The sequence below is a fragment of the Coccidioides immitis genome (genome assembly GCF_000149335.2).
Source record: "Coccidioides immitis RS genomic scaffold supercont3.1, whole genome shotgun sequence".
NCBI lineage: Eukaryota > Fungi > Ascomycota > Eurotiomycetes > Onygenales > Onygenaceae > Coccidioides > Coccidioides immitis.
Window position 1 is genome coordinate 3552849 of NW_004504310.1, and position 12058 is coordinate 3564906.

A 12058-nucleotide genomic window follows, 5' to 3' on the forward strand; every position below is an offset into this window, starting at 1 on the left:
TCTCCTGAGCTTGCACGGTCTCACAAGTCTCGGTGCTTGTGACCACCACCATCGCCAATACATGCCTGGAATTGCAGGGAGCTTTTCAGGAATTGGCTTCTGGCATCATATTTGTTAGATTCCCAAGAAAATTGGCACGGCGGGAGTTAACGGAAAGTGTACGGAGTAAGATGATAGGCCACGCAAGGCCACCCAGAGGGTCTGACCCCCGACTGACAAGAATCCGTTATTCGACCGCCACACCGCAGCCTAGTTCGTGGCATCCATGGCAAACCTCCGACGTCAGATATGATACGCCGGTCTAGTCCTGGAAATGGTCGAATCAGCCGTGAAATGAGCCCTTGGCAATCGCATAGCCCCGTAGGGCTCGCCCATTCTGATATTCTCTTGTCTGTGTCAATTTCGGACAGGCAGCCAAGAAATGGCTAAGATTGGAGAGGGAGCTCCAGGCATGGAATGGGGATTCATGCAGAATGCCATTTCTAGCCATTAACGGACGATACTGTATCCGAAGAAACAAATTGGTCTTACCCGTTCTCCATTACTACCGCCTAGACAGGTCCATGAAACTATATGAGGACTTTGAGTATGTTTATATTGAAGTGGATTAATGCATATTTATGTAAGCGCTTGAATTTTCATGGATTTTAATGAATTCGACTATTCCGATTTAGTCTGACTGAATTTGATAGGGTAAAAATAACAACTTCTCTCCAGTATACGAAGGCGACCTCTAACTGATTTCCCAATACAAACTAAAGTGGGGGCCAGCCTAGCTACTTGTGGTCCTGGATATGGTTGTGGACGTGCTGGGTGTCCGCGTATGCCCGCAGCTCAGTAATTTTCCCGTCGTGATTGAAGCGCATCACGACCACCATTTCGTGGTTCCACGGCTTGTCTAGACGTCTTCTGTTAGCTTTTGATGCCTACATCCTATTGAGCAAGAGAAGCTTCTCACTGTTGCGAGTTGTTGCGGTGCTGTGGAGGACGGCAGCTTTCCATTCCTCGTTCTCACCACCGATGACGTGGAGGACAGCACCCTTGATTGGCTTAGTCACATCAATGATGCTGCTCAAGGATGGCATATCGTCGGATTCCAGGTGGCCTTTGAAGGCATCCAGGCCCCGGTGCTTCCCGTTCAGATGGAATTCGTGACCAGAAATGTGGACCTCGACATCTTCGGCAAAGAGTTCGTCCAGGTGTCCGAACTGGAAGAGCGTCTCGGAATCGCTGTGGAGATCCGCTTTCTGAAGACGGGAATGAAATTGCGACTCCAGGAGCTCTTTGATTTCTGCATTCGATGGGATGCCCATTGTCAACGACGATAGAGTACGTAACAAATAGATTGGAGAAAACCTTTTTGAACGAAAGAAAGGTTTGGCAGGCAACAAAGGTTCTTAAGGCTAGAAAATAGGAGGTTCAATGAAGCAATGCTGAATTGCGGCCTTCTTGGGAACTTTATATCCTTCCAGATATAAGGCTTACAATTATCAGTTCACATATCAGGTGAGCGTAATCGAACCTGGGGGCGGCGTAATGCGCCGAGCACCCATCCTCCGTCGCCTTGTTAATGTAACCCATCCAGGCCAAGATACCACTGCAAGGAGCTAAAGGACGCTTTAACCGAAAACTCATGGAGCAGTGGCTGGCTGAAAGGTATGAAACATTCTCATGCTATTGTGGTCACATTGCTGATTTCATGCAGACGCACCCACACTCAATGACGAATCTCATTTTCTCGTCTTCATTGAATGTGAAATGAAAAGTGGCCTCAGCTGATGTCGCACTTCTCAGTGAATTCCTTGGCTTCGAAAGGATGAGACCGGCAAAGAAAGTTAGCGAGGGCGTATGAGATTCTCTGTGGAACGGTTCCTTAATGTGTCATTCCAAGGCTATCCACTCTCATCATATCAGCTTATCGCTTCAAGACGATTCAAGGAACAAACTGCGTTTTCTCTTCCGCAAAATTTTGTTTGAATCTTCAACATGGACTCAACGCCGGAAATATTACCAATCGATACTCTCCCTAGCGGAATGCATACCACGAATACCTCAACCGGCATTTTCCCCTCCCTGACGGACGGGTATATTGCCGAAGGCACCAACACTGGAAACAAAACCTACGAACTTGACTCTCAGGTTTCCAATTATGTTTCTGAAGCTCAAGATGTACTCGGCTCCTATGAAATTTCCCCTGAAGCAGTCGTTATTGCCGCATGGGCTTGCACCGTTTCCAAGTATATTGGAGAAGACGATGTTTCCTTCTACGTCTTCCTAGATGGCAAATTCAATTGGAAATTTTCGATCTGCCGTTTAAATCTCCATGAATCCCAAACAAAACTGCAACTCCTCCAACGGACACAGACCTTCCTTAATGATATCAAGGTCCGAGGTATACCCGTTAACGATTCATTCCAACACGAGTCGTATGAATTGTTCAGTGAGCCCGCCAATACAGCGGTTATATATTCTAATGGGCTTTGCGATAGCGCTTCACCTACACTCGAGCATATAATGCATAAGGTATTCATATATCCTCCATTCACTAGCTACTATTCACTAATTGCTTGTATAGAAAAAGTTTCTTAGCCTTAACGTTTTAAAAGGCAGAGGTGGCACAGACTGCTATATGGGCTATCAACATTGCATGCTTTCGGATGGACAAGCGATCAACGTTAGTACGACATTCGTCACAATTTTTTCTAGCCTAGGAAAGGAATTGAACATTTCCATTGGATGCATGGATTTCATGAACCAATCTCACCTGGACCAATTGTGGAAATTCAACGATACTGTCCCTGAGAAACCCTGGAGCGAATGCTTTCATCAGGTGGTCGAGCGCCATGCCCTAGATAGACCGTTGGCGCAGGCTATAGACGCATGGGATGCGCAACTTACGTACCAAGACTTGTCTAGGTTGACAACTCGTCTTGCACAATATCTCCAAACCCAAGGTGTGGGCCCTAGGGTTATCGTCCCAATTTGTTTCGAGAGATCAGCTTGGGCGATAGTTGCCATGCTAGCTGTCTCTAAGGCCGGAGGTGCCTTCGTCAGCATCCCGCCTTACCTTCCACTTGGCAGACGGGCGGCTATAATTCAAATGGTTGGGCCGACAATAGTGTTGACGACGTCGGACCATGGCCATCTCTGGACCCCCGGGTTTAACTGGATTCCGATAGAAGGTGACCGTATTAATCGCTTGCCAGCTTGTGACACCGCATTAATCTCGAGTGTAAAACCGACAGATATGCTCTACGTTATTTTCACCAGTGGTTCAACAGGCGTGCCAAAGGGGTGCATGGTTTCACATTTGTCCTTCCTGAATGGAGCCCTTAAAAAGGCGCCCGAGTGGAAGTTTGGGCCAAATCGCCGTGTCCTTCAGATGCTAAGCCACACATTTGACATGAGCCTTCTCGAGATTTGCACTAGTCTAGGTTCTGGAGCATGCGTATGCGTGCCTCGGACGGAAGAGATTGAGGAAGGCCTCTCTCATGCGATCAATAAGTACAACATAACGTTAGCGGTCATGACTCCATCGCTTGCCCGTAGATTGGACCCTCACACTGTACCCGGCCTAAAGGTTCTATGTCTAGGAGGCGAAGCATTTCCCAAGGAAATTGTCACGCTATGGTCGGAGAAAATTAATCTGTTCCAATTCTACGGTCCCAGCGAGTGCTCTATAAATTCATCGACCCGGGCAATTACTCACAGAAACACTGACCCTTCAAATATCGGGGTTCCAAATAACGCGGCGTGCTGGGTTGTTATGCCAAATAACTATAATAAGCTCGTCCCCGTTGGTGCGATTGGAGAATTGCTCGTCTCTGGGCCTATTGTTGGATTAGGATACCTCAAGGACCCAGTCAAGACATCTCAGGTTTTCCTAGATGATGTGGTATTTTTGCAAAGTGATCCTCGGTACAAAAATTTCTGCTGCTACAAAACCGGCGACCTAGTCCGCTGGAACTCTGATGGAACCCTCACATTTTGCGGTCGAGTAGACGCACAAGTGAAACTTCACGGTCAGCGCCTAGAACTCGGAGAAGTTGAGTTCCATTTGACTCTCCACAGTGAGGTCCGCCATGCCGTGGCGATAGTTCCCAAGACTGGGCGGAGCCAAAACAATTTAATTTCAGTCATTTCTTTGAAGTCAAACCCGGGAAGTCGCAGCATGACCAACAACATGTCACTGCTTAATGATCAATCAATTGATACAGTCGCTCGATCTCTCCGAGCCCAGCTGCAGAATGCACTACCAAGATATATGGTGCCAACGATATGGGCGTTTGTCGAGTCCATGCCCATGTCAGCTTCTGGGAAAATAGATCGTGTCAGAGTGCGGAAATGGGTCGAAGACATGTCAGAGACAACATTTTCTGAAATAACTGGGACTAGGCCTGAGTTTATGGATAACGCTGAGCCTACAACCCATATTGAATGGGTAATCCAGGAAGCCTGGAGCAACGTTCTCGGGTTATCTCCACAACGGGTTGGCCTTCATCAGTCTTTCATCCAACTCGGCGGAAACTCCATTCTCGCTCAGGAAGTCGTTGCTAAATGCCGCAAAAATAGCGTCGGCCTAACAATAATGAACATTCTGACGTGCGAGGGGGTCTCCGCGGCCGCAGTTATGGCGACTTCACTTACCAAAATTAATACTCCAAGCAAATCAGACTCTGTTGTCCGTTTTCAAACAGCTTGGAAGAAACTCCAGCAGGATTACAGTCTTTCCTATCTGAAAGTTTCCCACTTTGACGAAATTGAAGACGTATACCCATGTACTTCGATGCAAGCGGGCATGTTCATTGGCCAAATCCGTAAGCCGGGGTCATATCATCTTCGCTTCTTTTACAAGGTTAGGTCTAAGACGGGGAGTTTGCTTAGCTTTGCAAAGGTGGAAGCTGCATGGCGTAGAGTTGTTGCTCATCATCCATCGCTTCGCACAATCTTCGTGGACGATCTTGGAGCTGACGCTGCCTATCATTCAGTTGTGATACGGCAGCCTCGGGTTGACCTTCGCGTGCATGAGGTGCCAGCAAATACATCCTCATCTGATGCCATGGAAATCTTCACTCGTTCAGTAGAGTCTTTTAAAAAAGGCTCGCCCTTCCACCGAGTGACCGTATGTGTGTGCGATAGCGAGGTCACCTACTTGATGGTGGAAATTTCTCACGCCCTGGTGGACGGAGCCGCGATGGAAGCTCTTATGAGAGACTTTGCTCATGCTTGCGATGAGAAGTCGCTTTCTCACCACGCTCCAAGGTATCGCGATTTTGTGGAATACACGGCCACACGGAACAGCGAGGCAAGTGCTAAATACTGGACGGCTTATCTTGAGAATTGCCCGCCATGCATGATTCCAGTAAACACACGGATTGCCTTCGACTCTTCACCAACTTGCTTCTTGCGAAAAGATTTCGATTATGAAAGAAGTGATAACTTCTTATCCAGCTGCAAGGAGAAGCATATAACTATAGCATCCGCGATTAGAGTTGCATGGGCATTGGTCCTTCGGGCCTATACTGGTTCTCGAGATGTCTCTTTTACTTATGTTGCTGCTGGAAGGGACGTTCCAATCGAGAATATTGATCAAATGATTGGACTATGCCTAAGCATACAGCCTTGTCGTGCGCAGTTCGTACCCGATGCAACCTTGGCAACTCTTGCGAGGAAAATGCAACAGGAGTACATTGAGAGTATACCATACCAACACTACCCCTTAACAGAGCTAAAAGGTAGACTCTATCCTGAAGGCAGCGAGGCAATGTTCAATACAGCGGTATCAATGGAGTGGACAGCTAAAACGGATCCGTATGCTGAGTCTTCTTTAGTCCTTGAGGAAATCAGGGAGCAGGATGACCCAACGGAGGTAAGTCTGTTTGGTTGTTTCCATTGGCCTTAGCACACTAATAACGTGCTTTGCAGTACGACCTAGTTGCCAACGTCGATATTTTGCACGGCCAGATCAAACTTGGCTTCTTATACTGGCCATCCCTTACTGATACCGACGTAACATACATCGCGAATACATTTAAGAAGGCTTTAAATTGCTTCCTTGAGTCTGTCGATGCATCCATCGATTCTATATCGTTGCTTTGCGATAGCGACTTTAACAAAATGGATTCCATGCAGCATCCACCACTGAATGCGGTGGAAATGAGTGTACTCGATGCTGTGGAGGGGCAGGCGACGTCACAGCCAGATCTCCGAGGCATCCTATCCTGGGATGGAGAATTCTCCTACAACCAAATGGTAAAATGGTACACGAGACTTGCGAAGTATCTAATCTGCCAAGGTGTGAACCGTGGGGATCATATTGTCGCATGTCTCGATAAATCATGCTGGTCTATCATCACTCTACTTGGAATCATGAAGGCCGGTGCTACTTTTGTAGCTGCAAACCCACTTCATTCGCAGCAGCGCCTTAAGGCTATTGTTGAGCACTGTTGCGCGAGACTTGTCGTTACTGAATCCAAGTATATTTCACTTTTTGATACCACCGAAACTCCAACGATTGCGGTAGGCAAGCAAGATGTCGAATACTCCGTCCCATCTACCGAGGTTTGCTTACCTGTAATAAATGGCACTGACAAAGCATCGATCGTCTACACCTCGGGAACCACAGGAGCCCCTAAAGGGATCGTTATAGACCACGGGTCTCTCGCCACAAGCATATTGGTTGGACACGGACGAAGTTATAAATTTTCCCGAGAGACGCGAACGCTGCAATTTGCATCCTTTACTTTCGATGCCTCTCTGCAAGAAATCCTCACAACTTTGGCACATGGCGGTTGCATATGTGTGCCTTCTGAAGATGAGCGACTATCAAATCTCTCGCATTGCATTAACCAGATGCAAGTGAATTTGGCATTATTTACACCAACTGTGGCAAGACTAATTAGACCTCAAGATGTTCCCTGCCTGAAGACTTTGATTCTCTGTGGCGAGCAAATGTCCCGCCAGGATGTAGCAACATGGGCTGACTTTGTTGATCTCTACAATGGATATGGTCCAGCTGAAACAACCATATGTGTTTCTGTAAAAGGTCCAATTAACCCAGCTGATGATCCCACAAACCTCGGCCATGCGGTAGCAGGCACCCGTATCTGGATTACAGAGGTAACAGACGATAACCGGCTTGCCCCTACTGGGTGCGTAGGGCAGCTTGTTGTTGAATCTCGTCAAGTTAGCCAGGGCTACCTCCGTGATTTACAGAGGACAACGACCTCATTCATTCATCCGGCCTGGCTTCCTCATGGGAGAGTGTACAAAACAGGAGACTTGGGACGACGAAACGCTGATGGCAGTCTCACCTACTGTGGACGCAAGGACACACAAGTTAAAATACGCGGCCAGCGGGTTGAGCTTGGCGAAGTTGAACACCATGTGCGTGAGTGCTTTCCGGACGTATCAGCAGTAGTGGCGGAGGTGATCCGGCCGGCTGGAGAAGACAAGACGGTGCTTGGTGCGTTCCTATGTTCCAGCGCAGGTATAGACTGTGTGTCAGCTGGGAATCAACATGCCATAGAGGAGGTTGTTACTGAAGTCCGGCCTTTGTGGACGTCAAAGAGTGTCATACAACAGCTGGAAGATCGCCTACCATGCTATATGGTTCCCGCAGCATTTTTCGCCGTGTCCGCAATACCAATCACTGTGAGTGGCAAAACAGATCGACATCGCCTGCGTGAGATAGGCTCCGCTTTCTCAGTTGAACAACTCGCACAGACGAACAATGAACATGGTCGAGATAGGCGGTCGCCTTCAACTAAGATAGAGCTGCAGCTGCAACAGTTATGGGCCACCGTGCTAAATGTTGAAAAGGACCAAATCAGTTTGGACAGTAGTTTTTTTCGTCTTGGTGGAGATTCTGTCTCGGCCATGAAAGTGGTCGCGGCCGCGCGGAAGACCGGTATCATATTAACCGTAGCAGACATATTCCGCCATCCTCATATTGATGAGCTGGGTAGAATGGCTAGATCTTCATCTACTCCGACAGTAAACCCTCTTGTCGCCGAGCCATTCGTGCATTTCGACACAGGAAACCTGAAGCACATCATATCACTTACACAGCCTGGCCCTTACGCCAGAGATGTTTCTAACATCGAAAATGTCCTCCCAGCCACTGATGTACAGGCATTTTATGTCGCGCGTGCATCCGAATCCTCCCAAGAGGCCCTTAACTACTTTTATCTTGATTTCAAGGACGACCTTTGCTTGAACCGTCTGAACAAAGCTTGCTATGACATAACTGATCATTTCTCTATATTACGCACAATATTTGTCTTATTTTGTGGCAAGACATATCAAATCATCCTCCGCAAACTCAAGACAGTCCTTCAAGTTCGTGACGCCGAGGAAGACTTGTGCCAAGCAAGTGATGCGTTCTGTCTTAAGGATCTAGAAAACGGAGTCAACCCTGGTTCACTCTTTTGGTCGCTCACGCTCATTCGGCATCCATATTCGGGGTCTCGACTCATTTTCCGCATTTCTCACGCTCAATATGATGGCATGTCGTGGCCTCTTATCCTAAAGTGCTTTAGGGAAGCCTATTTAGGATTGTCGTTGAGTCCAACTTTGAGCTTCTCCAGCTATGTATCGTATATACTCGAACGAGCCGCCCAGTCGCGCAAGTATTGGACTAAACTCCTTCAGGGATCAAGAATGGCCCAGATTTCCACGACATTAGCAGCACACCGCTCGCCACAAGCGGAGACCCTCAAAACCCATATTGGAAAAACTCTCCCAATGCCCATTTCACCAAAAGGAATCACTGTTGCATCCCTTGTGAGCTCCGCTTGGTCACTTGTCCTTAGGAACCTTACTGGAAGTATGGATGTCGTGTATGGTTTCATCGTCGCCGGGCGCAACGCTAGTATTCCTCAGATTCAGGAAGTTGCTGGGCCCTGCATGAATACCGTCCCAGTTCGAATCCGTTTCTTCCCGGCATGGACAACTACCGACCTTCTGCATCATGTCATGGACCAGCACCTTTCCATGGGGGAAGCAGATTCTTTGGGATTTCAGGACATAGTACAGAACTGCACTCAGTGGCCAACTGAGACTAAAATTGATTCGCTGCTCCAGTACCATGATATTGACGAAACCCCAGAAATTTCCCTGTCCGAAGACGAAAGCTGTAGCGTTGCAAAGCTGGACTGGTTCAGAAAGCCGTATGCTGTACCGACCAATATCGAAGTATCAGCGCGGCCAAAAGGCGACCGCCTTGAGATATCAATTACTGCTGACGGTCGCTTGATTGATATGGAGTCAGCAAACATAGTTTTAACAATGTTTGAGAGTGCTATAAACAGCCTTTCAGGTGGCCGTGAACTGATGTTGACAAAAATGAAATTTTCATCTCTCACATCCTGCCCGCACCACCAACCAAAAGCACCTGACATCTGTGCATCTGCTTACTTGACCTTCCAGGTACTGCGCTTGATGTTCAAGATGGGATAGCTAAACCCCACAAAAAAAAAAAAAAAGGAGAAGGGGGGGAGAGAGAGAAAGAGAGGATCACCAAAGCAAAACGCTTATCGCATCTGTATATATTTTTAGGAAGTCATGTATGCTATGTCACCGCAGTGTATACTACTAACGAAACCCAAGCTCTACCTTTGGTATGGAGTAGCAATTGCCACCCAGATCATAGGTAGAATAGGATAACATGATGTTGCGGGGCTACCTATCTTAACCCAATATTACAAGCTAAGAAAGTGTCTCAAAACTACATATCAAGATCAAAAAGGTGAGAGTGCTCCACTGACCTAAGCTTTCTTCTCCCACCATATGCCCTTATCTTCAAGAGCCATATTTGGCTCCATCTCAATCAAAACACGGCTTATCGTTCCTTCTGGACTGAGTTTGAATTCTGCCTTGATGGCAGTAGACGCACCGTACATCAGCGTTCCAACTATCCAAAAGTCGCCCGTGACATGTCGGAGTTCCAACACCAAGGCTGAATCACCGAACGCGCTCTTAGAAAGTGTGGCACAAAGTTTCAGGGGGCCTAACTTTTGCTTGCCGGATAATGGCGGGAATAAAGAACGATCGGGGCATTCGCTGGTGATATTAAGAGTTGGATAAGCAGCATGAGTATAGACACCCTCGAATGCAGAGAGCATGACAGGAGGTGGAAGGGGAGGATCAGGGATGCGTGGATAGAGATTCTGGAGTATTTGGGGAGGGATCTTGGTGTTATTTATGCTTTCCTCTGCCCTGTGAAGTATTCTTTCCTGTCAGCCAAAAATGTATATTCCAAGTGGAGGACCAACAGGCAGTAGTAGATACGCAAAGAAAGACGTGCCTTCTTCGCCAGTCAAAGCGATGTTGCTGTGGGATTTCAAGAATCTCATCAATTAAGTGATTTCCAAGCAGCATCACTGCAGCATTCATCCCGATCATATTATTTCCTAGAATGGCAAATCCAACTCGCCGCTTTGGTAGGAAACAAACGAAGCTGCCGAATCCTTCTATTCCACCAGGGTGCTGAATTATTGCTTCCCCGGCGTACGTTCGCAGAAACCATCCGAGCCCATACAGCAATGGCGACGTATCCGGTGCAACTGGCTCCGGCGAAATAATCGTATGGGCGCCCATAAGCGCTGCATATCCTGAAGGAGAAAGTGGCAAACGATGATGGATTAAAGCATTGACCCATTTCGAATAATCCGCTGCAGAAGAGATAATATTCCCAGCCCCCCGTATGCTTTCTTGGAACGATAATTCTGTGTCCTGCAGTTGCCCTGTCGAGTTTAAGAAGTATCCGCGAGCGATGTCTCCCTCTGCTGCCTTGGCATCAGAGAGGGAAATATAGGTTTCAGTCATGTTTAATGGCTTTAGGATCCGTTCACGCAGGACGTCCTTAAATGGTTGCCCAGTCACTGTCTCTATAAGATGAGCTGCAGCCATGTACATCAAGTTGCAATACTGGAAGCTGGTGCGAATAGGTGCCGTAAGTGGCAGATCCCTCATCTTGTACACGGCCTGCTGAAGCGTTATGTTGGCGAACCAAACCCAATCATGGCGAGGCATACCAGAACGATGCGACAGCATATCCTCTATGGTAACTTGCGCAGTGGCCCAAGGGTCCTGAAGAATAAAATCATTTGGAATGATATTATGGACGGGAGTGTGCCAGTGAATGTCGGGATAGTTCTCGTCGTCAACGAGAAGTGCCATCAATGCTGCAGTAAAGGCCTTTGTTGTACTGCCACCAAAGAAGAGTGTATGCTCCGAGACAGCTCGTGAGGTGGATAGATCAGAAACGCCATATCCCTATAACACAATAGTAAGATGGGGCCCATTGTACCTCGACACTGGGACGTTATACGGAATATACGTAGAGATCGCAAGGAGCTAACCTTTGTGAAGACCTTGTCGGCCGTAATGAATGAAACTGCAAGGCCTGGTACGTTAAAATGGTCAAGCGACCAGTTGACCTTTTTTTCGAAAGCCCTGGTCAGGGGCGACGGGGCATAGGAGCTCGTCTCAACGGCAATGGGGATTTGTCGAGGAATGCATCCCCGTAGAACCCAGAATAAGAGGAAGATTGATTGGTAAATCGTCATTCGAGCAAAATTCAGATGTATATCCGGTAACTAGCTGATTACTCTTGATTTTAAGAGGGACACACAGCCTTGGGACGCAACCGTGCGCACAGAGAGTGAAGTGAGGAAGATATGCAAACCAAGGGAGATTTGGCCTGCATTGCTAGTAACTTTCCGTGTACGACATCCGCCACTCTCTTACCCGAACAAATCATCGTCCATGTCTTCTCCCCAGTAACTCCGTATTGCCTGTCCAGTAATGACTGGCGAGACTTTTTGATCGTCACTCCGAGCCCCTGCTTTCAGCTTTGGGGTGATCGTTCTGGCGGCGTTGCTGGCACTACGAGTGCCAGCCCGATGCCTCATTCAATGCTCTCAGTATCCATCCTCGACATTCTCTGATGGAGCAATTTCTTTTCCAATCTTCATCGGTAATTATGTACACGCCAGGTATTAAGACCACCTGCTCCTACTTGTGTGCCAGTGATGATTCTTGCTTCCGGCAAGAA

At 47.7% G+C, this 12058-nt stretch overlaps 3 protein-coding genes across 3 annotated transcripts; 1 reads left to right on the forward strand and 2 right to left on the reverse strand.

Moving 5' to 3' along the window:
* Window positions 1-578: 578 nt before the first annotated feature.
* On the reverse strand, window positions 579-1400 carry CIMG_01862 (uncharacterized protein). The gene is made up of 2 exons (XM_001248090.2): window positions 959-1400; window positions 579-898 (listed from the first exon to the last, which is right to left on the reverse strand). The coding sequence occupies exons 1-2, from the start codon at window positions 1311-1313 to the stop codon at window positions 777-779; spliced, it is 477 nt and encodes a 158-aa protein (XP_001248091.1). The 5' UTR covers window positions 1314-1400; the 3' UTR covers window positions 579-776.
* A 586-nt stretch (window positions 1401-1986) lies between these two features.
* On the forward strand, window positions 1987-9459 carry CIMG_01861 (amino acid adenylation domain-containing protein; the record flags this gene model as incomplete). The annotated part of the gene is made up of 3 exons (XM_001248089.1): window positions 1987-2523; window positions 2576-5869; window positions 5926-9459. 3 exons carry the CDS (start codon window positions 1987-1989, stop codon window positions 9457-9459), a joined length of 7365 nt encoding a protein of 2454 aa, XP_001248090.1.
* Window positions 9460-9767: 308 nt separating this feature from the next.
* Window positions 9768-11681, reverse strand: CIMG_01860 (uncharacterized protein; the record flags this gene model as incomplete). The annotated part of the gene is made up of 3 exons (XM_001248088.2): window positions 11364-11681; window positions 10307-11277; window positions 9768-10218 (listed from the first exon to the last, which is right to left on the reverse strand). The coding sequence occupies exons 1-3, from the start codon at window positions 11568-11570 to the stop codon at window positions 9768-9770; spliced, it is 1629 nt and encodes a 542-aa protein (XP_001248089.2). The 5' UTR covers window positions 11571-11681.
* Between the last annotated feature and the right edge of the window lie 377 nt (window positions 11682-12058).

Coding starts and splice junctions, on each gene's coding strand:
- CIMG_01862 (XM_001248090.2), bottom strand. CDS start 1,313: ATGGGCATCCCATCGAATGCAGAAATCAAAGAGCTCCTGGAGTCGCAA. Junction 899..958: donor CACCGCAACAACTCGCAACA/GTGAGAAGCTTC, acceptor GAAGACGTCTAG/ACAAGCCGTGGAACCACGAA.